The sequence below is a fragment of the Sceloporus undulatus genome, chromosome 1, assembly GCF_019175285.1.
Source record: "Sceloporus undulatus isolate JIND9_A2432 ecotype Alabama chromosome 1, SceUnd_v1.1, whole genome shotgun sequence".
Lineage (NCBI taxonomy): Eukaryota > Metazoa > Chordata > Lepidosauria > Squamata > Phrynosomatidae > Sceloporus > Sceloporus undulatus.
This window is the reverse complement of record NC_056522.1, coordinates 184853344-184879389: the sequence shown is the minus strand read 5'-3', so window position 1 is coordinate 184879389 and position 26046 is coordinate 184853344. Positions and strand designations below refer to the sequence as shown.

General features: G+C 39.3%; 1 protein-coding gene across 2 annotated transcripts in view; it reads left to right on the top strand.

The window, feature by feature from the left end:
• Positions 1-26046, top strand: part of PLCB1 (phospholipase C beta 1) — a 547711-nt gene that overhangs the window by 372296 nt on the left and 149369 nt on the right. For both annotated transcript variants that reach the window (XM_042445107.1, XM_042445106.1), the window contains 2 exons: positions 3907-4007; positions 8279-8445. In XM_042445107.1, coding sequence (XP_042301041.1) covers positions 3907-4007; positions 8279-8445 — 268 coding nt within the window. The remainder of the gene's footprint in view (positions 1-3906; positions 4008-8278; positions 8446-26046) is intronic.

The window sequence follows — 26046 nt, the reverse complement described above, 5'->3', positions numbered from 1 at the left end:
TCACAAAGAGACAAACAAGCCACTCAAGACATCTGCTTTTCAGGCATTCGTGTAGCAAGGCAGCAGTTACTGCAGTCCAAAATTTTGCACATTGAAAGAAACACACCAAGACTTGTTTTGAAAATGCACAGATTATTTCCTGGCCACTTTCACATACAAATTAGAAATAATGAAATAAGAAAAGGAAAACCTCACTAACTCACAGTAAGAAAAACAATTAAAATATCTGCCTTCTGATTTAGCCCACAAGGACAACCCAGATCACAATTTACACCCTTAGCTAGGAATCAGGGCAATTTCTATTTTTTTGCAAGAGCATATAGTCTCTTGACAAGCTTATAGAAATGCCAAATGAATAAGCAACTACAGTATACTGTTGAAATTTTGATGAACTGTGAAGGACTAGAAGAAGCTCATGCATAGTGGTTTTGCATCTCTCTGAATATTGGCTATTGGGATTTGCACTGGCTCTCTCAGGTTTCAGACAGCTATCTTAAATGGTGACACCATGGTGCTGCATGTATATCATGTGTGCTCCATCACTGAAGTTATGATAGCAACATCCCAGCACCTCAGGGTCCATTACTATGGAGCAAGGGAGGGAAAACTATGACTCACAGGCAACCAGTAACTGACTTTCTGTTATTAAAAATCTTGAGTGGGTTTGCCTTTTCCATGATGATGGATCCACTATCCCACCCTGCAGCACTTGATGCAGTAACATCTGAAGCTGCCTTGTGCTGAACTTTGTGCAGAGATCATTCCTCGTCTTGCTTCCTGAGATCCCATGAATGGAGATCCTAAGGGTGTTTTTTTTCTTTTGAAAAAATCAGAAGTTCCCTTTCTTATTGAGTTATTTAATGGTGTGATGCAGAAAGAAGACTACATTTTTGTACAAGTTTTCATATGCTAAACAAGTAGGGAGTAGAAGCATTTAGGACAGAAAAACTGCCTCCTCAAAAGCTTCTTTGAATGAAGAAGGGGTGTGGGGTGGAATGGAAAAGGCATCCTGTTTACTGGAGAGTCAGTGTGATGTAGTGGTCTGAGCTCTGGATTATGACTTTGAAGACTAGGGTTCGAATTCCTGCTTAGGCATAGAAATCTACTGAGTGACTGTAGGCAAGTCACACACTCTCAGCCTCAGAGGCAGGGAAAGGTACCCCCCTTGGACAAATTTTGTTAAGAAAATCCTTTAGGGTTGCCATAAGTACTTCATGGTACACAACCACAACAACTCAGTTTACATGCCTCCTACACTTGCCCCACAGCTAGTTCGCTTAGAAGAGGGAAACCCTTAAAACCACATAGCAGTCCATCACCACCAAAAGTAGGTGCTTAAAATGTTGGATTATTAATGGCTTCCAGGATATTCTTTAGAAATATTAGGAAAGCCTCAACATCACTTTCAAAAAGCAACATAGCTACCTCATTAGAAGATCAAATGTGAGAAAGTGCTCAGGTATAAATGGAAGCCACAATATATGAAGGCACTCCAAATCATTGTAGGGGGAGGAAAATCCATAGTTATTAAAGTGGGTCCACTCCTTAGACCCTGGAGTCTAGGGATTAGAACTGATCATAGTCACAGAGCCATCATATGTCACAGAGGCATCATATGTCACAGAGGCATAATAGGCCAATCAGAGAAGCTTGTGCTAATTCTCAGAAGTCTTATCTTGTATAGATGATGGCAATGGTTGTAGGAAAGCCAGCTTGACAGAAAAGGGGGAGATTCCCATACAGCAGTTCCTGGTTGTTCAGGGCGATGGAGCAACAAATAGCTACCAGGAAGTGAAAGTGTGAGACAGGAAGGGTGTCAATGGCAGATAAGGATCCCAAAATAAAACGAAACATCCAGTTGTATATACTAGTCTACTGTATTGCCAGTAATGCTAACGTCTATGGTAGAATATGGATTCTTGAGAAGTCTGTTTGTGACGTTCTAAATCCTGTGTTATTTAACTGATTTCATTAGGACAGGCTGTATTATTTTTGTTTGAATAATGGTACTCTGGCGACATAGTCTTAACTTTCATATAACTATAATAGATGGACAGAAAAAAAATATCAAGCTCCTCTCTTATGGAGTGTTGGTCACCATTGCCAGTGAGATAACACTCATTTGAGGGACTGCAGAAAAGTAAATTGTGAAATTGTGAGCTTCAAATAGTGCCAGCAAACACCACTTTCAAATTCTAACTGTACTTTTTACATTATTATTTGGAAGCAAAGTGGAAATACAGTAATTGTACATATGTTTTCATATCTTTCAGTGGTTCTCAGTCTTTGTCAGACTAACTCTGGCAATTTCCAAAAGCCCCAGACAGCATGACCAACAATCAGGGATACTATGGAGATTATCACATGGAGGCTTACCATGGCTAAAACGTGGCTAAATCAGTCATAAAGCATGATGATGTGATCACCATTCACCCTTGTTTCCCATTATTAAATCATAATGGGAGTGTCCCACTTCTCTCCCATCATCAAAGAGTTCACAGAGTAGCCATTTCTTCAATAATGGGAACTTCCATTATTGAAGAAATGGCTGCTCTGTGAATGCTTTGATGATGGGAGAAGAGTGGGATGCCTCCAATTAGTATTTAATAATGACTTTATGAATGATTTAGCCATGATAAGCCTCTGTGTGATAATCTCCTATGAGCTGACATTCAAAACATCTGGCCAAATTGTTTGAGAACAACTGGCCTATAGCCCTTTAAATCCAGGGTTCCTAAATATAGCTTCAGACATTTCCAAAATCAACTGAAAGGAGGAAGTTACCAGAATACTGCAGGGCATTATGACAGCAATATTCTAACTTATATTATTTCAAGGATTTAAGTTAAATCTGTGACTGTATACTTTATATGTCTACAGAAGGAGGTATCCAATACTCCTTACAGAAACAGTTCTCCCATTCAACTGTAGTGAATTGAACTGGCTTAAAGTTCAGTCAGTAGAAAGGCACAGCTCTTTTCCTTCATGTCCAGAACAGTAGCTGGCAACCACTGGAATATTATTGCTTGATGCTTTGCCAGTATTGATTAGCATGCTGGTCAATGTGATTGTACATCTGTGATTGCTGTAAGCCCTGGCCTGCTACATACCTCTTTAAAGGTTTGGGCTGGTGGCGATGGTTTTTCTGCTGGAGGGAAGCTGCAGCCACCAAACCGCATGGATTCCCACCAGCGGAAAAAGAACCTGCAAAAGGGGGTTCTTTCTATGCCGCAGTGGTAGCATAATGAGTGAGCCACTGGCACACTTGTTATTCAAGTGCCACTCGGCGCTTGCATAATGGCAGCACCCATGTGTACAGGGCACCGCCATTTTGATGCCCTCGTCATGTGCTAGGGTTGAGAGGCATGTGGAAGCACCGCCCAAGGCAACCCTAGCACATGTCTTAATAATAATAATAATAATAATAAATTTTATTTATGTTTCCCTGCCTCTCTCATTGGATCGAGGTGGGGTTACAGACTATTGAAAACCATTACAAACAATCTCATAAAAATATCATAAAAATATAGATAAAAATATGGATAAATTCCAATAGTATGGAAACTCTATACACAGTCATTCAACATGTGTATTCAGGGTAAGGCAGAGAATCGATTCATGTTATGTATCGGGCCCCTGTTAGTTTACAGGCTAGAGCATCAGTGAGATGAGGAAGCTAGGAGAAAAGGGGTAGAAGCAGAGTTAGCCCTTCATACACATACTAACCCTCACTAAATCATCAGAAGAAATAGGAATCAAGGGAACTGAAAAAGAGTGCTAGAGTTGTAAAAGTATGTCCACTGTTGTAGGGATGCATTGAGGACAGGCTGGTTTAGAAGGGGCTGTGATGTCACAGGATCTGAGAGGCATGGCTTTAAATATTTTATTTTGGATTATCCTCCACAGAATGATTCCATTCCTCAAGATGACTTCACCCCAGAAGCATACAGAGAATTCTTGAGCAACCTATGCCCACGTCCTGAAATTGATCACATCTTCCTAGAGCTGTAAGAAATGCTGGAAACCCAGCTTTTGTTGCTTGCTGCTTTCTTTGTTGTTTGTCTTCACTCAGAATCACAAATGGTTTCAAGCAAGTCCCCAACATCATGCTGTGAGAGCTAAGCCCCAATTTCTTGGTCTTCCTGTTCCATTGTTTAATCAACCAGTTGTGTTGAAGCTCCACATGTCTGAGTTTTGCTGCTATTTTATATCACTTGAACTTTAACAGGAAATTATTCCTAGAGGAATGTCACAGCCAGGCCTTGTTCCTCCTTCTGACATATGCTAACTTAAACTCCAGTTAAAGCAATTGGGCAGCAAGAGCAGATAGCAAGGAAGAGGATGTCATGAGCAGTGTATATTAGATAAATGCTTACCCAAACCCCAAAGTGTAAAGAAATGAGAAGGAAAGAAAATACAGTGCAGTATAGTATTCACAGAAGATGTTACCACTGCTTGTATTCTGCACAAATTAAATTAGCTTTTGTTATTTCATGCCATGGAACACCTGGAGCAGCATAACTGTAAATTTAGCATTTAATCTTATCCTTTTCCCCATAGCTTTAATGTCCATGTCTCTGATACTGAACACTTCCAGATCTAAGGGCCAGTGACACATTAACTGCAAGCCCATGTAAGAGAGCACTGTCATTGCCTTGACACATGTTTGAAACCCTTCGGAGAGGAAGGAAATTAGACTAGAGAAGCTATGTGTGAGGGTTGAATTTGAAATCCATCTCTTCCAACCCAGGGCCCTTTCTCCATCCTAAATCCTTTCTCCAAAAGCTGTATTTTTATTTTCAAAAATTGACTCTTAGGCTTTCTTAAGGCATCAGCATAGCACATATAGTTAGCTTTCTAATGTTTTAGCCATTCCCCTGTTTTCTTCTTTCTTGTCAAATGGATATAGCTTGGTACTGCTGTTGCAACACGGTTCCTTCTCACCATTTAACCATGGGATAAAGAGAAGTGATGCAGCTAATGGGTTGTTCAGTTATTTTAATGCAAATTTGAATTTAGCCTGCAGGCAAGAACTTGTGTTAAAGACTCCTATACATGATTCATTGAGTATCTTCATCTCTATGTGTTCTGTTTGCTAATATGAATGAACTGGTGTGGGGAGGAGGAAGACTTGCTAAGAAAGAGTAAGTTGGTGTTAGTATGGGGAGGCTTTAATTCTCCAGCAAACTACTCTAACGGATGTGGTCCAGTCAACAGGAGACAGGACTTTCCTAAGATATTATGCTGCCTGAAATGGAACAGCAAATGATGTCCCACTCATCCAAGTCAAGCTGAATAGTATTCAAAGCTAGCAAAGTCATTTTTGGCACAGGAGGTAGAAAAGTGACATAAACACTTCACTCCATTCATGGGAGTCAAAAGACAAGAATAACTATCAAAATGGCTAATCATTTGCTGCCTCAAGTAACTGCCCCACTCTGTCTAATGGTGAGAATTGGCCCTGAATAGAAAACCTTGCTATCTTCCAATAAATATTCATCTTATCACAGAGACAGATCATGTAGGTGGCCAGTATCATATACTGTATGAGGTACAAATTGGGGCATTTTTAAATCCCTCAGCTATAATCAGCATTGCTTTCTAGACACTATCATCATTATTATGTGAAGACAAGTATCGGAGCTAATTAGTTAAAAAAACAATATTAACACACTGTACTAAGTCAGAAGATATAAAGGGCTCCAGATATAAAGGGATCCATATAAAGGGATCTATATAAAGGGATCCACTTTGAGACGAACTGGTTTATTCTAGCATAAGTGTCTTTGGGCTTCAGTCCACTTCCTCAGATGTGCTGTTTCTTATGATTATGCTGAATCAAGGCTTTCTGGTGCAGAGCTGGGGACCGGTGCATGACCAATGGGAGTGGTACTTGAAAAAGAGTAGACTTTAGCAGTTATTCTAGTATTTCTGCCAGCTGTATGTTTGATCCACATAAGAACCTGCTGCCCACTATCTCTCTCGACATGTGGTTTTCTGTTCCCTGTTCAAAGAGCTAGGCAGGAATGAAAGAAAAAGGAAAAACTTCAAGCATGGCTAAGAAGTCCCAGATCCTTCTAATGTCATTTCTCTTAGATCCATAGGCCCAAGACCAAGAGTAGTAGCAGAATGGAATCAGCCCCTGTGTCTATTTCTGTTGGGATAAGAGGGCACAAATGGAGATTGATTACTGTTTTGGGCCAGTGAAGTAGATGACAGAAGAAAATCAAATATGAGAGCAACTGCTTTAGCAACAGAACCTGGGAAAGTACTTCTGGAAAGCAAATAGTCTCAAGTCACAAGTCAGTGTAAATCAAGAGGTAACAGTGCCAATTAAATCCATTTCAGTTTCAGATTGTAACACAACCAAATGTGCAAAAGTTAAAAGCAGGTGTGTGTTAACACTTCTGCCAGGCACAGTATAGTCCTAAAGCCTTCCTCTAAACAGTTATCATTACGTGTGTATGACTTGAAGTCACCTACCAACTTATGGTGACCCCATGAATTTCATAGAGTTTTCTTAGGCAATGAATACTCAGAGGTAGTTTTGCCAGTTCCTTCCTCTGAAATATAGCCTACAATATCTGGTACTGGATGGCAATCCAAAAACTAACCAGAGCTGAACCTGCTTAGCTTCCAAGATCAGAAGGGATCTGGTGCCTTTGGGGTATTTAAGCTCTGTAGTTATCATTATAGCCACAGGTTTTGTTTAACAGTAACATTTTCATTATCCCATTTCTTAGGAATAACTGTTAATTGTGCTACTTTACAAAGTAGCATAGTGCTACTGGTGTGTTGCAAAGAATGAAAATAAAAATGCAAACTGTGCTATCTATGTCATTGTCACTTTATAACTCCAGCAGAGCATAAGTCACAACATGATATAGCACTTGAACTGGCAGTATTCCTCTGTCACTATTTAATGAGGCTGCACCCAGCTATAGAAGTAACTTTAAAAGTTGCGAAGGGATTAAGTTATCTGTCATTATGCCACAATCAAAATGTAATTGTACATTTGTTATTGGCAATTGTACCTCCCAAACGTAATGGGAAAATACTTTCAAGCACTCACAAATGTTTAAGGGCTTTTGCAAATCTCTCTCCCCTCCCCCTGCTGAACTGTAATGTCTGATTGTTTGTTTTGTTTTGAAAGTGCAACATCTTTAATATTTGCCTCATAAATCATTAGAGACTTTGCATCACAGTTAATTTGAAGAGGCAAAGCTATAGATGCTGCAAATCTTAAAATAGCTGATATGTGGTTAAAAAAATAAACACAGTCTCCTGGCTGTTGGAATCCATCTTGGACCAAAGGACCAAAGGTGGTTTTATTTTTACACAGTCATGCAAGTGCTGGAGGTGTACAATTTGCAGGCTAAGTTGTGAGCATTGTGCCAATGACTGTGGTGGGAAGGGTAATCTCTGACTTATGGGGACCCTAAAGCAAACCTGTGACAGATTTTCTTGGCAGAATTCGTTCAGAAGGGGCCTTGCCTTTGCCTTCTGAAGCTGAGAGAGTTTGACTTGCCAAAGGTCACCAAATAGGTTTCCATGGCCAGGTGGGGATTTGAACCTTGCTCTCCCAGATTCCTAAAGCAACACTCAAACCACTACATCACCCTGGCTCTCCATAATTAGACATCATCCTTTTAAAAAATATTTTTATTAAATTCAAATATATATATATAAATAAAGAATTCAACAGAAAAAATAAAATCTATAATTAAAATTATCAAATATATTCCAATAAAGAAAGAAAGAAAGATGAAGAGAAAAAGAAGTTCTTCCGATTTGCAAATCAACAGTCATATATAACAACCTTATCTTAACCACTTTAATTTTCCAAATACACATTTCTTTCTATTATCACAGATCTTCTAGACTAATATTAATCAATAGCTTTATCAATTATCTTTTTTTCAAAAATGCCATAAGCTGTTTCTACAATTCAAGAAATCCTAAGGATCCCTCTAAAATTAAAACAGTCAAATTGTCCATTTCGGCTAAGTCCTCAAACTTTGCCATCAACTCATCCATAGTTGTTACTGCTGAATTTTTTTCCCTTTTCATTTCTATACATCTGCCAACCTCACTGCAGTGATAGTATATTGCAGCAGTCTTATATAATTTTGTTCTAACTGTATGTGCATAAGTCCTAACAAAGTTTTTTTTTGCACATTTGCTTTCCAAAGATTTTGATTTCAAAAGAAATGGAGGGGTGTGTGTGATGCATTTGATCATCTTTCTTTTCTCCTCCCTGTTCGATTTTATTTTCCAGTGGTGCCAAGACCAGACCATATCTTACTGTTGACCAGATGATGGAATTTATCAATCTGAAGCAACGAGACCCACGGTTAAATGAAATTCTTTATCCACCACTGAAGCAGGAACAGGTTCAGCAACTGATTGAAAAATATGAACCCAATAATGTTTTGGCAAAGAAAGGTCAGTAATTTTCATTATCTTCAGTATTCTGTTTCTGATTTCAAACAATGAGCAAATTACTGTGGAGAAATACATAATAGAGAACAGACTGGTTCAAGCTTAATCACATTTCCAATTGGCTGCCTTAAGATTTGATAGCCTTGAAGCCAAGGAAATTTAAATATATTATTTGGAACTTGCATGGAGGGGGCTGGGTTAGTTTTGTTGTTGCATTTCACTTCAAAAGATAGGCAATTTGGAACATAGAAATGTGATCCTTGGTAGAACAATTGTTTTAATTGAATTTGAAATCTGTGAAATAGAGGGGAAAGGCTATAGGAGAACAACCTCATGTTGCTAAGCTGGAGCACAATAATTTTGTGGCTTGATAAGGTGCAAAATACCACAGCTGTCCATCTGCTGATAAATTATTTATGGTAAGTGAACCTTAAAATGAATGAATATAAATTTTGTTGTAGTCAGGAAAGATGCTTTTGGGGATGTAAAAAAAATGTTACTAGAAGACTGGGCTTTCTGCCAAAATATACTCCTTAGTTCCATTCAGATAAGTATTGCACAGCCTAGAGGTTTCACAAAGTGTTGTGTTTGGGCTAACGTCTTCTTTCGTTCAAGTATTCTAGGGGCTTCCCAGCTATTTAAATTGGTCCAGCCACTGTAATATTCTAAATACACAAGGGACAAAAATGCTGCTATGTAGAGAGAGAAAAAATTACTTTGATATTGAGTTATATCAAAAGTTACTTTGATATAAGAAAGAACACAAATTTAATCCACCATTTCAAGCCTTTAGCCCTTGAGATTGATTGAAGTTGACTGGCATCCAAATGGAAACTAAATAAGTAGCTTGTTTTTCTTTCTCCAAATCTTTTGTTTTCTGGTGGTTTTCTGTCACCCCACTTTAAAAATTATTTTTGCCACCAGATGCCTGTTTATCCTATTAACTTGTCTAGATATTTAATTGTCTTTTTTAAAAAAAAAAAAAGGTAAAAGAAAGCAAATTTCTAGTTGAACTTCTAGAAACCAAAACATGAGGCAAAATGTAGAGGCACATTTTCCAAAACTGTTTTGGAAGAAATGAACTTATTCCCATTTTTAAATGAGTTTAGCCAATTATTAAAGTCACAGCTATAGATAAAAAGATAAAGAACATAAACATCTGGAAAAGTAGCTACCTAGTTTGTTGAGGCTGGGAGAGTGTGACTTGCCCAAAGCCAGCCTGTACGTTTACACAGCCAAGCCGCGATCTGAACCTTGTTCTCCAGAGTCATAGTCCAACAGTGAAACCACTACACCATGCTGGCTCATCTTCCTCCAAACAAAAGATCACATGCCAAAGGTAAAGGTTCATCTTCTTTCTAAACATTAAAAAAATTGGTTCTGCTGCAGCTGATAGAGAATTGTGGATTAGAACCCTGCAGCATCATCCAGAGTTGGGATCTGGAGTTTGGATCTCTGCATCAGAGATGGGTGTACAGTTGGTGTCAGATTTTTGAACCTGTTTATAGCAATAACAGTGAGAGCATGCCTGGGACAATTTGGATACTTTTTATGATGAAATTGAGAGACTCTTGTAGGTTTTGAAGGGAAGGAGTTTATCATCCGTACTTAGTATTGCTTCTACAATCCATTTCATGGTCCCTCTCATCTGCCTTTATATCTGTCTATATATCTGTTTACAAAAGATGAAAATGTGAGTCTGGTGTTGTTAAAGAGTGCTTTAAAACTCTTCAGTAGTTTTTAGTACCATGTAAAGACAGGCAAAGCTGTGTTCTCTGAAATGGGAACCATTCTTCTGCCTCAGTTTTGCTAATTTCACACCAGCCAGCCTATGCAGCATTGTCCTTGTCCCCCTCCCCAGCTGGCCAATCCCATAGATAGTCAGATGGCTGCCTCTGGTGGTAAAATGTCAAATTGCAGCGCTGCCTGTTCCTTCTGGATGCCCCCCACATTTGCTGTCTCTCCTCTCCCCTTCCTTCTCCTCAAGGTGATCAGAGGTTCCCCTTTTCCAGAACCTGTGCTACATTTCCGTCTTCTGTCCAGGAGGAATTCAACATGTCCTCCATTGTGAGCATGACTAAGAATCATGAATTTACATTTCTATGATTGTTTTTAGCTTTTCTTTTGGAATGTCCTACATTATTCTTGCATGCCCTAATGGTACATTATCCTCCTTTCCTGGTTATGACATGTGGTAAGCCTGCTTCCCCCTCACTGTGCTACCACCACCTTCCCATGTCTTTTTCTCTTTCCTCATAGCCTTTCTTGCTTATTCCACTGTTCCTTCTTCTCTTTCTTCTTTACCCCCTGCTTCTCTGTGATCCAGTTGACATCAATATTCTTGCTCCTTTTATTTAAAAATTAGTTAGAACAGAGCAGTTCACATTTAAGGGATGTTACGCCTTGTGTTGGGATTGATTTTTAGTTATTAGCATTGTAACCGTAGCATTATTTTCCATTACAGAATGTATCTTTTCAATTAGTTATGAAATTTACGAAATGTAAGTTCATTGCCCCATTAGTTTCATGCTTATGCTATTATTATACAGTTGGTTATTTATTAGAGTAAGAAAGTACTGGGGGATTTTGTATGAAGATGAATGTTTATAATATAGTTCAGTACCAGACTTTCCTACTGTCCTTAAGTGGTGCCACTACCACAAAAAAGGAAGGGAAAGCAAGAGGCAAGTCAGACATGTAGAGGCAAAGTGGTTTGGGTGGCAGAGCAATCATTCAGTGAGGAGCAATGGAAGCTATTTCCCAGACAGTGGGAAAGCTCAGGCTACCTCTGCCTCCCTGACATAGTTTGCCCTTCCACCTTGGCATGCCTCCTTCTCATTATGCTCCTGATTCTACAATGCCACCACCACTTTCTTGCCTGCTTACTTGCCTTCTCTAAAGCATCACTACCTACTTTGTCCTGCCAGTGCTGCTTTGCAGATGGTAGAGCTGTGGCAGCAAAAGTGCACATTGAAAGGGAGGAAGGGAAAGCCACAATGTGAGGTGAGGCAAGACAAGTGATGTGGTTAAAGAGAGAAAGGGGGATGAAGTGGTAATGGCAGAAGCTCCCTGGGGGAAAGATGGCACAGTCCATTGCTCCTGGCTCTCTGCCACTTGAGATGGCCCCTTCCATCTTCCTAATGTGAAGGTGTGGGCAGGGCTGGCGTACCTGGCTGCATGCTCTCTTGAGAATGGGGAAATGTAGAGCACGTGCGAAACAAACTTACTGCACTCAAGTTTGCTGCCACAGTGTTTAATACACCCACGACACACAACTTCCCTTTTCCCCGTAAAAAGGTAACAATAGGCCAACGGGCCAACAATAGTCCCCGTAAAGAGTCCAATGAAAGTTCACCCTTAAGTGACCCTTTTCTCGGTCTTAGGGCTTCCGGAGTCTCGCCCCTTTCTGCCTCCCGAATGCTTCTCCAGGGGCTCACAGTCGGCCTTCTCGTACTCTAAGGGAGGAGGGCCACACTCCCACTTGTCTCCTTTCGGGTCCCACCACTCATCCTCCAGGTCCCTGGCTGGTGGCTTTTCCCACTCCTCCTCGTCAGAATAGTTATGCACACCCTCCGTCCGCGGGTTCCGCAATTCGACCTCCTGGTGCAGACCACGTCTCCAGAAGCTTGGTCAGGCTTGTAGCGAGACTGGAACCCCGTCTCTCCCAGGGCTTCTCTTCACCTGCACTATCCCTAGTCCGTCCGCAACTCCCCGTCCTCCTCTTCTGCGACGTCCTCCTCTCCCCGCGCACCACTGTCCCTCCTCCTTTATTCTCCTCCCTGGGCTTCTCTGCTCCTCCCTCTCTGGTCCCGTCCCCAGGCAGTTTTCCTCTTCTTTCTCCATCTGACCCCTCTCAGTCTCCTCCCCTTTCCTCACCTCTTGGTACTTCTCCTCAACCTTTTCCACCTGGCCTACTTCTGCCCTCCCAGCTCTCTCATCTTCCAGGCTCACTCCACTACAGAAGGCCACCACACCACACCACACTGGCACTTGCAGACATTCTTATTAATATGTCAGCCAAAAATATAAAATAAATTAGTCTAGAATCACTGTATTACCTTCTATCATAGAAACCTACTTTAACGGAAAACACCCTATTATTTATTTTTACTGATTAGAAGGGAAGACCTTGGTAGGGTATCAACAAAGCTTGGAAAAGTTATTTTTTTTTTAAACATGGCTTGCAGAAACCAAAATACTAGCAGGGAGTTTCTGAGAGCTGGAGCCTAGAAAACCACCTTTCCCAAGCTCTGGCTATTGTAATAGGCCTGATTATAGGAAACGGACATAGTGTGAGCATATATTTACTGCTTCTTCTTTCCCTTCCTGCTGTGCAGCACAGTTGTGAGCATTCCAGCAATTTGTTTACAATTTTCTTAGGTGAACATTTTTCTTATGTGTTTAGGTCTTTATTTAACTAAAACTGAGTTGTCTTTAAATGATCTGTTGTAGTTGGTAGTTTTTGTTTTGTTTTTGGAGAGAATCACAGATGCGAGCCGCTAAGATAAATGCAAACCGTCACTGATGCATCTGCTTAGGAAAAAACTATTATGACTCTGTCACTTCTCATTCAGCAACTGGGAAAAGATTCTATAAAACTCTAGGTTCTGGTGTGTGTTATGCAAAATGTTTGAAGCAGATGTGGTTAATATAATGTGTTCAGCTTTCCCTGTATCTCTCATGTTGATTTCTCCTGAAGAGAAATCCAGATTGACTGCTTAAAATCTGATCCATACTTTAAAAAAGGAAGAAGGAAAACAGCCATGGAGGATACATATAGAGGCCACCCATTCCACAATCTGATTGCTCACTTATTAGGAATTGAGAGAGAGACTATAACCACCCAGGGCAGACCACTAAGGGTTACCATGATTCAACCATGTCCCAATTCTTGCCCAAATCAGCTGGTTAGCTGGGATGTCCAATTCTGATATCATTGGCAGGAATCCTGGGCTTTTTATTGTGCTTGCAGGCAGATTAGAGCTGCAGTAGTGGATATTCAGGAGCAGAGGGGTGCTGGGATATACCCTTAGGTCATATAATGCTTTAGAGAAGGAGAAAGAACTAGAGATAGATAGATAGATAGATAGATAGATAGATAGATAGATAGATAGATGAAAGCAGCAGTAGGGAAACAAGGTAACAAAGTAAGGAGGCAAAGGAGGGAATGGGAGACAGAAGGTAGAAAAGAAAGAGGGAGGTTGAGAAAGTATTGAAGGAAACTGGATAAGAAAGGAAATAGAGGATGGTCAGGATGAATTATAAGAGAGAGTACAAGAGAGAGTACATAAAGCAAGAAGTTACCAGGATTAGGTTAGGCCTTTCTCTCAGTCTCACTAGCATCCCAAGCATGGTTGGTGGGCACAAGAGGCAATCTCAAATAGTTTTTATAGTTTTATTAACAAAATAATCAACACAAACACAAGCACACACATTCACACACCAGCACAAGAACTAATGAAGCAAAGGTGGGAGATGGTGAATAGTGGAGGCCTTGCTAACAGTGATACTTTACTGATCTTGAAGCTTGGTTCCAATCAAAGGATGTCCAGAACAGAGATGGCTCAATAGCTGCCTTGGCATGGGGCGGGGGGAGCAATTGAAGGGTCTAATAGAATGAACAGAGTGTCTGCACAGTCCCAAACTAGACCAAATTGCTATTGTCTAGGTGGAGGTATATATACCCAAAATCATGTCTCGGGACAGTAATCAAGGAATGAATGGATAAACTCACTGCTAGATGGTTTTACAGGATAGAAGAACGGTCAAGAGATCAAGGGAAACATTCAAATGATTGGCATGAATATATCAGACAAAGAAAAATTTGTGCTCTGAGAGAAGTGTCCTTTGCCTGAGTATGCACAATCACCTCCTTTGGCCAGAATCACCCTGTATCGACAAAAGGAATTATGCTGATGCCTTTGGTGATCATATTGTGGTGGGTGGCTTGCTTACTCCTTTGCTAGAACCAACCGGATTTCCAAATATGGCATGGCCAAGTTTCTGCCTTGGAGTCCCCTTTTACAGATTATTCACCAATCATTTATGTCAGTGTCCCTTTAATATAAAATTGATATCAAATAGGAGGGGTGATTGGGGGCCTAGTCTTGTAGTAACAACTTCCACCTCAAAATATCTAAGCATTATAGTTTTATAAATAGTGGGTCAGAGTTACCTCTGCACATAAATAGCATCTTAATCTTCATGTAACAGAATCTTCTCCTGCATTAAATTCCAACTTTTCCCCATAGTTTGGTCTTGCTGTTTTAAATCTTTGTTTCCTAAAGAGATTGAAAATGCTTGTCAGAAGGTTGCTTTGTACAATTCGATCGGCTTGTCTCCTAGACAACAGACCATACTGACAGAAGGAGCACAAAGCAGGGGAGGCCCTGCTTTTTCACACTAAGACACCTTAATAATGCAGTACTATTTTAAATATAGCATCTGAGATCAGCCACATCCCTCCTAAGTCAGGCTTTGTTCTAACCAGGACACTAAAACAAGAGAGTACCTTTTCCTAGATACAGAATGTTGTGAAGGTAACGTCGTGTCTTCTCAGAACAGTTGGTTGGATGTTTATCAGGAGAGGCAAAGGAAGCCTGAGTCTTAGAAGAGAATAAACACCAGGCAGAAGGTGAGAATAGACTAGATGGCCATTGTAGGCACCCAAGGATTCTGTGATGTTGTGGCTTTTTTTAAGGGCAGCTTTATATACAGAAGTGAAACTATGGAAGGGGAGTGGGACAAAATCATGGGATTGTCCCACGAAAGAAGAAATCTACCCTCCTTCCCACATGAAATTTTCATACACTCCTCAAATTTCTAGTATTATGGTGACTTGAAACTTCAGTTGAGCCTTTAGAAATACAGTTTAGGCTAAATACAGTTCTTAAGGGAAAGGGTAAGCAAAGTTACAAAGGGAAAGCAAGCACAACAAATATTGGAGTTCTAGCTGTGAATTATTTTCAGTGTCTCTGCAGTGCAAGAAATTTGGGAAATGAAGGAAAAATTCATTTAGGGGCAGAGTTTTTATTGGAAGAAAAATGTCCTTAGGACATAGATATTAGTCCCTCCCTATTATCCTAGAGTAAGGAGACTGTAGCTCTCTACCTGTCGGACTGCAACTTGCATTGGCATACATCATTTTCTGTGCTGGCTAGGGCTGTTGGGAGTTTCAATTCAGCAATTCCCATGCTGATCATGAGCTATAAAGCCCTACACGGTTTAGGTCTAGACTATTTAAGAGACTGTATCTCCCCATACAAACCACAAAGAGCCCTAAGATCCTTGGGCGAAGGCTTTCTCTCAGTCTCGCCACCATCCCAGGCTTCCCTGGTGAGGACAGGAGAGCAATCCTTCTCAGTGGCTGCTCCCACCCTCTGGAATTCCCTTCCACGGGAGACTAGACTGGCCCCCTCACTGCTGGCCTTATGCAGACAGGCAAAGACATTTTTATTCAAACAGGCTTTTTAAGATCTGGCAGGCTTGGTTTTATTGGGGGATGAAAGGGTTAGTCTTAGATTAGTAATTTTAACTTTAGTTTTTTGTGAGTTTTTCAGGCTATGTGGCCATGTTCTAGGAGAATTTCTGTCTGACGTTTCACCAGCATCTGTGGCTGGCATCTTCAGAGAATGCTTGCCAGGCAATTCTCTGAAGATGCCAGCCACAGATGCTGGCGAAACGTCAGGAAGAAACTCTCCTAGAACATAGCCCGAAAACCCCACAAAGAACTATGGATGCTGGCCATGAAAGCCTTCGACTTCACAATTTTAACTTTGTATGTTTAAATTTTATATTTGTATTTTTATATTTGTTATTATTTTAATTGTACAATTTTAATTGTTGTGTTTTATACATGATAGCCTCCTTGGGTCCCACTTTGGGAGAAAGGTGGGAGAAAAATGAAATACATTAAAATAAATAAAAAACAAACAAACACCTGGAGTATATCATGTTCTCCACTCCGGCTCTAAGCAGTTCCAGGATGAGGTTTACATGGTCAGTTGTTCACTCTTGAGCAATATGTGGGCTACAGTTGAATTCTCTTTACGAGCAACCATGCACATTGGTGCAGATGCAATGAAAATCAAATGTCCCTCATTTTAACATGGTCCCCAGTCCCTTTTTCTTCAACTTGTATTGTTTCTACAATAGACTAGAATTTTTTTAAACCTCTGCGATAGCTTACCTCTGTTGAACTTTTATGGATGATTCAGGGTATGTTCTTGTTGCTAGCTTCTGGGAACAACAAAGGACTGTACTTTTCAGATCTGATTTATGATTATTGTGGATATGGTTTCTAAACCAGCCTGTTTAGTGTGGCAAATATCACTGTAGGGCAGGAGCGGCCCCAACACAGTCCTTCGGTGGTTCTGAAAAATAGAACTTTTGAGTTTCTCTGAAGAGATCATTTGCTTGCTCCAACTTGTCCTTAAAGCTGCATTAAAGTATCTTACTGTATATACTCATGTATAAGTCTAGAAATTTTAGTCAAATAATTGACCACAAAAACCTGAATCGACTTATCCACAGGTCAATGTAAGTACTGTACTTTAACTCATATATTTGAGAATGAACAATCCTCTGGTGAAAGGCAATAATGAAATCTGTCCTGGAAGCAATGACCTCCTTCTATTCTCTTATCCATCCAGACTTTAATGTGAGCACAAATAGTTATGCCTCCTGGAATTTTATAGTTTCCTTGCCATTGTGTTTCTTTGTTTAATCCTTTAGATCTTTTGTTACATGTCCCTAAGTTTTTCCCTCGACTTATCCATGGGTCATATCAAAATCCATAATTTTGGTCCCCAGACCTGCCCTCGACTTATACATGAGATCGACTTATAGTCGAGTCTATATGATATATATATATTGTATTGAATTTCCTATTGCAAAACAGTAACCTTGAGTTTTATTTTATTTAGTAATAAAGGTGAATATTCTATACTCTATATAACCCTATATGAAAGTATGGCCTAATACTGTATACTGTATAAACTTGCTTGAGCATCCATGGAGTTTGGTGTCCATGGAGTGTTGTGAAACCAAACCTCAGAGTATACCAGGGACCCACTGTATGTAATTGCTGATAGTGCCACACAACAATTTCTTTTGTTAACTATGAATGAAACGAGAGGAAATCTAATCTCCAAAAGCCCAGTGGAACTCAGCCTTGTATAATATCAGAAAGTTTAATCTTGGAACACTTTATAATACCATCTCAGTGTAAATAAGGTAAAAGTAAATTTAAAATGTATTTGATCCCATTTGATAAAGTTGGTCCCTTTTCCCTTGTATTCATTTATTTGCTGCAGGTGTCCCTGTTAATGAGGTTTGGTTATGAATTTGACCAGAGGGATTTTTTTCCTAATGGGAAAATTGTCTACAATTGTCTAGCAATTCTTTTTCAGCAAACAGTTAGATGATGAAGGAAGCACTTTATGCTCATTAATTAAATGGATCCAAGAACATAAAGCCAAAATTTAAAATTAAGCAGCAGTTGAAAGGGGTTAAAAAAAAGAGCAAGATATGTTGGGGATAAGGCACCACAATAGCCAAGTATAACTGTACTTGATAGTGAGATTTGTTCACTTTTATTGCTGGCTGTGTTTCAAAAAGGGTTTGGATTAAGGGCATATTTTGCAACTGTGATTCTAATGGGTGGTGAGAGATTTTGCCCATTCCTCCCAAACATATATAATAATTGCCTCTCTCCAGGAAATAGATAGATCACAGATTTGAAAACCCCTCAAAAATCTGGTGTTGCTAATTTAACATTGTATGTGGTTGTATGGAGATCTAGACTCACTCAGATAACATGGTTGGTTTGACTATAGCTGCTTTAATAAAGCCTCAACCATTCCCTTCTCTCTCAGTTTCTATAGAACATTAATATGATGGCCTGATATATTTGCTGGAGGTAGCACTTTAGGTTTGTTTTTAGTTTCAGTTATGATTTTTAATCTGTTAGCTTTTTTAAGTATGGGTTTCATTTTGGATTTAATGGCTCATATTCATATCACACGGGGACGGGATAAGGATGGGATCACTCCCCCTGTCTGTATCCCATCTTTGACTGCGATCCCATGAAAGGCTTTTAGATCACTGTGCTATTGTCCCATCATTGAAGCAGCATTGCATTAACGTAAACCCCCATTAATGCAAAATGCCAGGCAATGCCGCTTCAGTGACGGGACAATGACAGGATCTGTGTGACGCCATTTGAAATTCTTTCACATGATCGCAGCTAATCGTACTTTCTGGATGGAATAATGTCTGGATAAGCACGACATTTTATGAAAATCTTTTTGCGATTGCAGAATGAGAATGGGAAAAAGATGGGACAAGGATGTTTCATTCCCCGTCTGATAATCTCCATAGGAAAAATGGCTGGCAGATAGCAGGGGGTATAGCACAGAGAGATGAAATAATTGGCAGCTAGTAAGAAGTAGAAGCACATCACTGTGTGTCCTCAAATGCATTGGTGGGGATTGGGGGAGAAATGAAATATATATTTGTGAGCACAGGAGAGTAAAAAAGAACATTAAGAAATTCCTGTCTAATCCTATGAATAATACCTATGAAATTTGAAGTGGTTGGCAACATATGGGTATGGAAGCCAGTTTTCCCTCTGTGCTTCAAGGTGGCAGCATTATCATGAAGCCACAATGGCTAATCTTTCTTCTTCAGGCAGGCAGCAAGAGCATGATGTCAAAATGGACAGTGTCTCACCTTCAAGCAGGCAGCATCAGCATCAGGTCTCCAAGTATGCAGCATCAGTATTAGGTCACAATGGTCAGTCTCCTTCAAGTGGGCAGCATCAGCATGATGTCACAGAGGCCAGTTTTTGTCCTTTAAACAGGCAACATCAGCACAGTGGCTAGTCTGTCTCCTTCAGACAGGCAGCATCAGTACCAGGATGCACAATTGTTCTTTTCCCTTCTGGTGAGTAGTTTTAGGACATACAAAGCACTCTTTCTTTGATTAAAGCTTGTAACAGTGTTGTGTATGAAGACTGGGTTTTCCCCCTTTGTTATGAGAGTGTACATTCTCTTAATGAGGTTCACAGCAGCATTGTGATCAATGGCCTTAGTGAATCAATATGTATGTCTCAGTGAAATAGCTGGCAGTATGGTAGCAGAGATCTCATACTCAAGGAGAGGAAGGGAGCTAGCGGGCAAGTACCCCACCTGTTAGAGGGTATTCTTATGCTGAATATGGCAAGTCAATGAGTATCAGAAAACATAGCGATAATGGAGAATGACAAAGCAATTTTGACATTTCAGCAACCTGATAGAGAATTTCTCCATCCTGGTGGGCTCCAGATAGCTTACAGCTTCCATGAGATCCAGACAAGATGACAAGTACTGAGGATGCTAGGAGATTATATCCCAACTATCTGTGAGGGAATCAGGTTGGGGAAGAGTGTAATAAGCTGGCATTGTGCATGAGTTGCAGATGGCCTGGAAGGAACAGACTATAGTTACTCTCGCCTCGATTGGACCGGAACCATGGCAATCACATGGCCTGCTCCCAAAGCGCGTAACCTTGACTCCCATTTGATTGAATGGGGCTCATGGATGCGTACGCCATTCATTCTCCTGTTGCACGGTTTCACGTAAGCAGGAAGCTGCGAATGGGGCGCCTGCCTATAGTGCAGAAGCACTCTATATATATGTGGGGGGGGGGCCATCTCCTTTATCTGAAATACTTGGGACCAGAAATGTTTTGCATTTTTCGGGGGGGAGGGGTGAGGAGGAAGGATTTAGAATACCTGTATTTGCATATACGTCCATAATGAGGTATTTTGAGGATGGGACTCAGGTTTAAACACAGAATTCATTTATGTTTTATGTACACCTTATGCACATAGCCTGAAGGTAATTTTACACAATATTTTAAACACTTTTGAGCATGGAACAAAGCTTGTGTGCACTGAACCATCAGAAAGCAAAGGTGTCATTATCACAGCCACCCATGAAGAAAGTGACAATATTTCAGATTTCAAAATTCTGGATAAGGGAGACTCAAATTATCTGTCTGTCTGTCTGTCTGTCTGTCTATGTATGTATGTATGTATGTGTGTATGTATGTATGCATGCATAGAGCTATGAACAGGAGAGAATGAAAATTAAATGTTGTGATACAGGTAAAACATCACATAAAGAAGACTAGGGACATACGTAAAGAATACTTACAGTTTTTCTCATCCATGTTGAGGAAGGGTGTTTTTGACATACTGGAACATCCTATGGCAAAATTGGCCAACCACTATGAGGTATATAGAGAGATCTTGTAGCACCTTTGAGATTAACTAAAGAAAGAAATTGGCAGCATAAGCTTTCATAGACTTAAGTCTGCTTTCTCAGAAGCATTTGGTATGTATTTTGTTTTTGGTTTTGTTTTGTTTTAGGGATTTTTTTGTGACAAATTTGTGAAATACCACATTTTGAAAGAAAAAGACAGGATTTTTATTTCCCCCCTCCTTACACAAAATACATTATTGCTTGTATGAAACATTTTAAACAAACATATTTATTTTTAAAAAAAATCCTGATATAGAAAAAAATCATAGACATATATGTACAACTTCTTATCTCGGGGAGGAAAACCTCTGAAATTCTTTGTTGTTGCTTACCTAATTAAAATTAGGAAGAATAAATGAAACACAGAGATGAATAGTGATAAGACTGGGTTGGATGAATCCATCAAAGTAAGTACTGTAATGACATCATAAAGGGTTTCCATGTTCATGTGTCACAGTGCTGTCTGAAACACTTGTAATATCAGTTGGCCAGCAGCAGTGCTCATAATTAAGACTCTTGTTCCTACGCACACTGCTGAAATCACTACATGTTTTTGAATCCCAGGCTCATGGCAGGCAGCTATGAAGCTATATTAAAACTAAATTTCCATTTGCTTTCAGATTAGTTTTATAATACAGTAACTAACAGTAGGTCAGTTATGTTAATTTTAGTTTTAATGTCGTGTTAAAGTATATAATTGAGTATATTTTTAATATTAATAATATACAAAAATATTTTTGGATTTTGGTGCCATGTACACTTTCTTAATCTATGCCTATTTATACTGTTTCCCCTAATGTACATATTTTTTGTACACGATTATCCTTATGATTTTTTGTGGAGAGATACATTACATAATTCGGAGAATTGAAAAAACTAAAGGGAAAATGGTGCTTTAGGTTGAAAATTAGCCTTTGACATTCAAATGAAATTGATTCACATCACAATGTGATCCTAAAAAATTATCCCACTATAAATCTCCACCTTCATCAAGGTCATGTTTGGTTACTAAAGGAATATAGCAGGGGTAAAGTTGGGCTAGTAATTGGAAAACTGCAAGATCTCCCTGCATTTGAATCTTATGTGTGCTTTGAACTCTTTAGGTTACCTTAGGAAAAGTACTATCCTGAAATATGGGGATAGTATTGAGTTGTGCATGCACCATGACAGGATGATGTACATGAATGCTCTCTTTACTGTGCAATGCAAGAGATAAGTTTTGTATTTAAGACTTGCATCTGACACTAGGTTTTGAGTGAACTAAGTAATATGACCAAGGGTACCTTTGTTCACAATATACACATTAATGATGCTTGCTATCATTGCATCTAGTGAAACAGAGTTTGGTTATGTTTGGAGAACTCCCAAACTCGCATTTATGCTGTCTGTATCATTTGATCTCTGCCCCTAAAGAAATGGTTGTAGTATGTCTTGTGGGATTTCACCAGGAAATCAAGTCTTGCCAGACTAGGGAGAAACAACAGTCTATGGTTGACTCAACTGAGAGCTGGAGTCCATCTGGAAAGTAATAATTTGCTGTTTGTCATGATAAATTCTTGAGCATATCTGTGAAATCCCACCAAAGTTAATTTAGGAAGCCTAGAGAGGTTTCTACCTACTGAAGGAAATCTGCTGTAACAAAAATTGCATCTTCAGTTTTTGGGGGTCTTGATAATCCAGCAAAATATTTATTCCACTTTTTGGTATCATTAAATATATATCCTACCAGTGGAATTTGCTTCTCTCTTTTCACATGTTCTGATTTTAGCGCTGAAATATTTTTCACACAAGAAAACAAATTTCAAAATGACACTGTTCTGGTTCTAGTTTCTTAACATCAGAACAGTAAGATATTTTCAAAATATGTGTTCAAAATGTTTGAAACTAATTTATCCTAGTAAAGAGCTAGGGAGCCTAAAGACTTCTACCATAATTCAGTTTCTCAATTTATCTTGTCAATTTTTATTTTTTTAAAGCCATATTCTCTATTATTAAATAAGGCACTATGGCTCATGTCACCTCAAATATAGGTGTATTCTTAATTTAGCTTATCTGCAATGCTACATTTTTGCTAATTCTAGAACTCCATATTAACTGAGAATGTCAGAGCAGTCAGTCATCAGCCATGTTGTACAACACTGAATGCTATTCATTCTTCTGCATTTGAAATGAACCAAAAATAAATTGCAGGAATGGAAAGCAAAAATAGCAGTACGTTCTTAGATTTACAATATGTTTCTGTATTTATATTTATTATTATTATTGTTATCCAGTTGGCTTTGACTTATGATGAAGCTATGAATGACGGACCTCCAAGGTACTGTACTCTTTTACTAAGTGCCCTGCTGAGGGCTTGCAGAGTCAGGGATGTGACTTCCTCGAATCTATCCACTTGCTCCTCTTTACATAAGACTTTCTACCTTGCCAATCATTATCATCATTCTAATGAGTCATATTATCTCACTATATTCAAAATACAATATCCTCAATTTTGACATTTTGGCCTCTAGGGAGAGTTCAGGCTTGATGTGTTCAGGAATCCATTTATTTCCTGTTTTGGCGGTTCTATCTGTAGAACACTCTCCTCTAGCACCACGTTTCAAATGAACAGATTCTCTTCTTGGTAGCTTTAATCACTTGTACAGCTTTCACAATCATATACAGGGGGAAAAAAATACAGAGCACCCTTGATATTCACTAAGGTTTGGCTCCAGGACCCTGAGTGGTTACCACAGTCTGTGGATTTTCAAATCCCATTAAATATAATGGCATATTAAAATGGTTTTCATTATATAAAATGGCAAAGTCAAGGTTTGTTTTTGAAATTAATATATATGTACTTGGGAATATTTTCAAGCTGTGGATGGTTGAGTCCATGTATAAAAAAATCCATGGTTACAGACTATACTATAGCATGAGCAATCCTGAAATTGATATGCAATATGTATCTTTACATTTAAGGATTTTATCTAATTCCTTCATAGGAGGTTGTGCAGACAGTCTGGATGGGGTGGTGTGAAGCCATCACACCTGAAGACAGATTGGGACCATGGCAGCCACACACTGCAGCCCCAATCCAATGTGGCACCAGCTGGAAAAGTAGTGGTTTTCAACAGATCATTTTTCAGCAGCGGAAAAGTCACTTTTAGCGACTCTTCCACGGTCTCACAGCAGTTTCCAAGCATGTTGGGGCTTGCAGTGTGTAACCATCATGTCCCCAAGATGCCCAGAAGCTGGCTGACATGTAACCACTTTGGGCTCCTTCAGGGCATCATGGGGGCATGTGGTGTCTGCTCACCATGCCCCCAAGGCACCCTCAGATGTCCGGAAGTCAGCTTTCAGTGTCAGTCTTTACCAGCCCAAAGTCACCCTTTTATGGCCTATCCTTTTTCTGATTGCTTGACCACACTCCATTTTGATTTATGATTAAGTCAAAGTATGAAAAATATTGCAACTCTTTCGATATCTTCATCATCCACTTTAACGTTATGTAAATCATTTGTGGTCATTAGTTTTATTCTCTTAATGTTCAACTGCATTTGTATTTATTAGTCTCCCCTGATTTATATCTCATGTTAATTTAATTATGTAATTTATAATTTATACATTCAAATAAATTTTGACACAGTTTTGAGTGGTGCTCAATGCAATTTTCTTTCATTTGTGTTTCTTTGATCAAGGCATCTGTAGCCTTGCTTTGAAGGAACGGTTGCTATGAAAGCAAATGAGACTGAGTTGATCCATTGGCATTCGTTATAGAATTTAGGGGAACAATATTAGAGGCCTTAAGTAACAATAGACTGTGTTTTGATCCTGAGGGTATCATCTGACAGAGTTTGCATTGCTCAAGTTAATTAGTTGTGTTCCACTTGGTGGCTTTGTTCTGGGAAGGTGAGGCCTCATCAAAGAAGGACTTGTTTTTCCTGAGATGTACTATTACTGAATGTCAGAGAACAATATTTCAAAAAAGGTGTACCCAGTACCTTCACAAGAATATGCTAGTTCATGAGATATTTGAAGCAAAGACAATTTTCAGTAAGAGATAGGCTTAAAAAGAAATTACATCAATGACTGTAAATTACCCTGATTCTAAAACTGGATACTTTACATCAGATTTCCAAATAAAAAATACAGAAGGATTTGCTTCCTGAGCAGAGCAGCAAAGGAAGCCCACTGCTCTTCCCGTCCCACAGTCAAGTTCATAGTATCCAATGCCAGCCAAGTGCCTTTCAACACCCCTGGCAGCAAAAAATGCAATGATCATGAATTAAATAATTAACCATTTCTGCCTTTTATTTAGTTTTTATTATTTTTACATCCAGAATCAATTGCCTGTGGCAGCTTTCTTGTTCTGACTAATGCTATGTCTTCTAGCCCTGGTAAACATTTCCACATCAAATAGAAAACAGAAAACTCTTGCAAAGCATACATTTTTCAGTACTACTAATTTATATGAGGCAGAATCGGTAATCTTAGTTTTACAGCGGCAGTCATTTTATTATTTCTTACCTAAGAATTCATTATCTCATATATAGAGGGAAATGTTACATATGGAGAAGCAAAAAATTGCAAACATTAAAAAAAAGTAAAACCATAAATTATATCAGCATGTAATCAGATTCTCACAGTTTTAGGCAGATTTTATCTCAGTACATCATAGGGAAGAATTCACTCACTCTGAATGCTCTGTAAATATGGGAAATGTATGATCACATTTTCTCCCATTCTAATTGAAAACATTTTTTACATTTCCTATCAGAAAATAATAATAATATAGTTTTAACTGCTTGATAACAACAGTAGAAGAGGGAAAATAAATCTACGTAACAACTTAGCTTGGAAGCATCCTGATCAGATTTGTAGACTTCGATCTTTCTAAGGAAATGAAGATCAGCTGTCTTTACTTGAGCTAGAAACCCTTGTGAAAAATAGATATAAGTATTTGAAGAAGTGTCATACTGAAGATGGAGCAGGCTTGTTTTCTGCTACTCCAGAAAATAGAACCCAGAACAATGGATGCAAGCTACAGGAAAAGAGATTCCACCTCCACATGAGGAAGAACTTCCCTTACAGTAAGAGCTGTTAGACAGTTGGAGAATGGCGGAGTCTCCTTCTTTGGAGGTCTTTAAACAGAGGCTGGATGGCCATCTGTTGGGGGTGCTTTGATTGTGAGTTCCTATATGGCAGGGTGTTGGACTAGATGGTCCTTGTGGTTTCTTCCAACTCTATGATTCTATGGCCTGTTACAGACTGCCCAAATAAAGCTGCTTCCGGTCTCTTTGGAGGTATGCTATTTAAA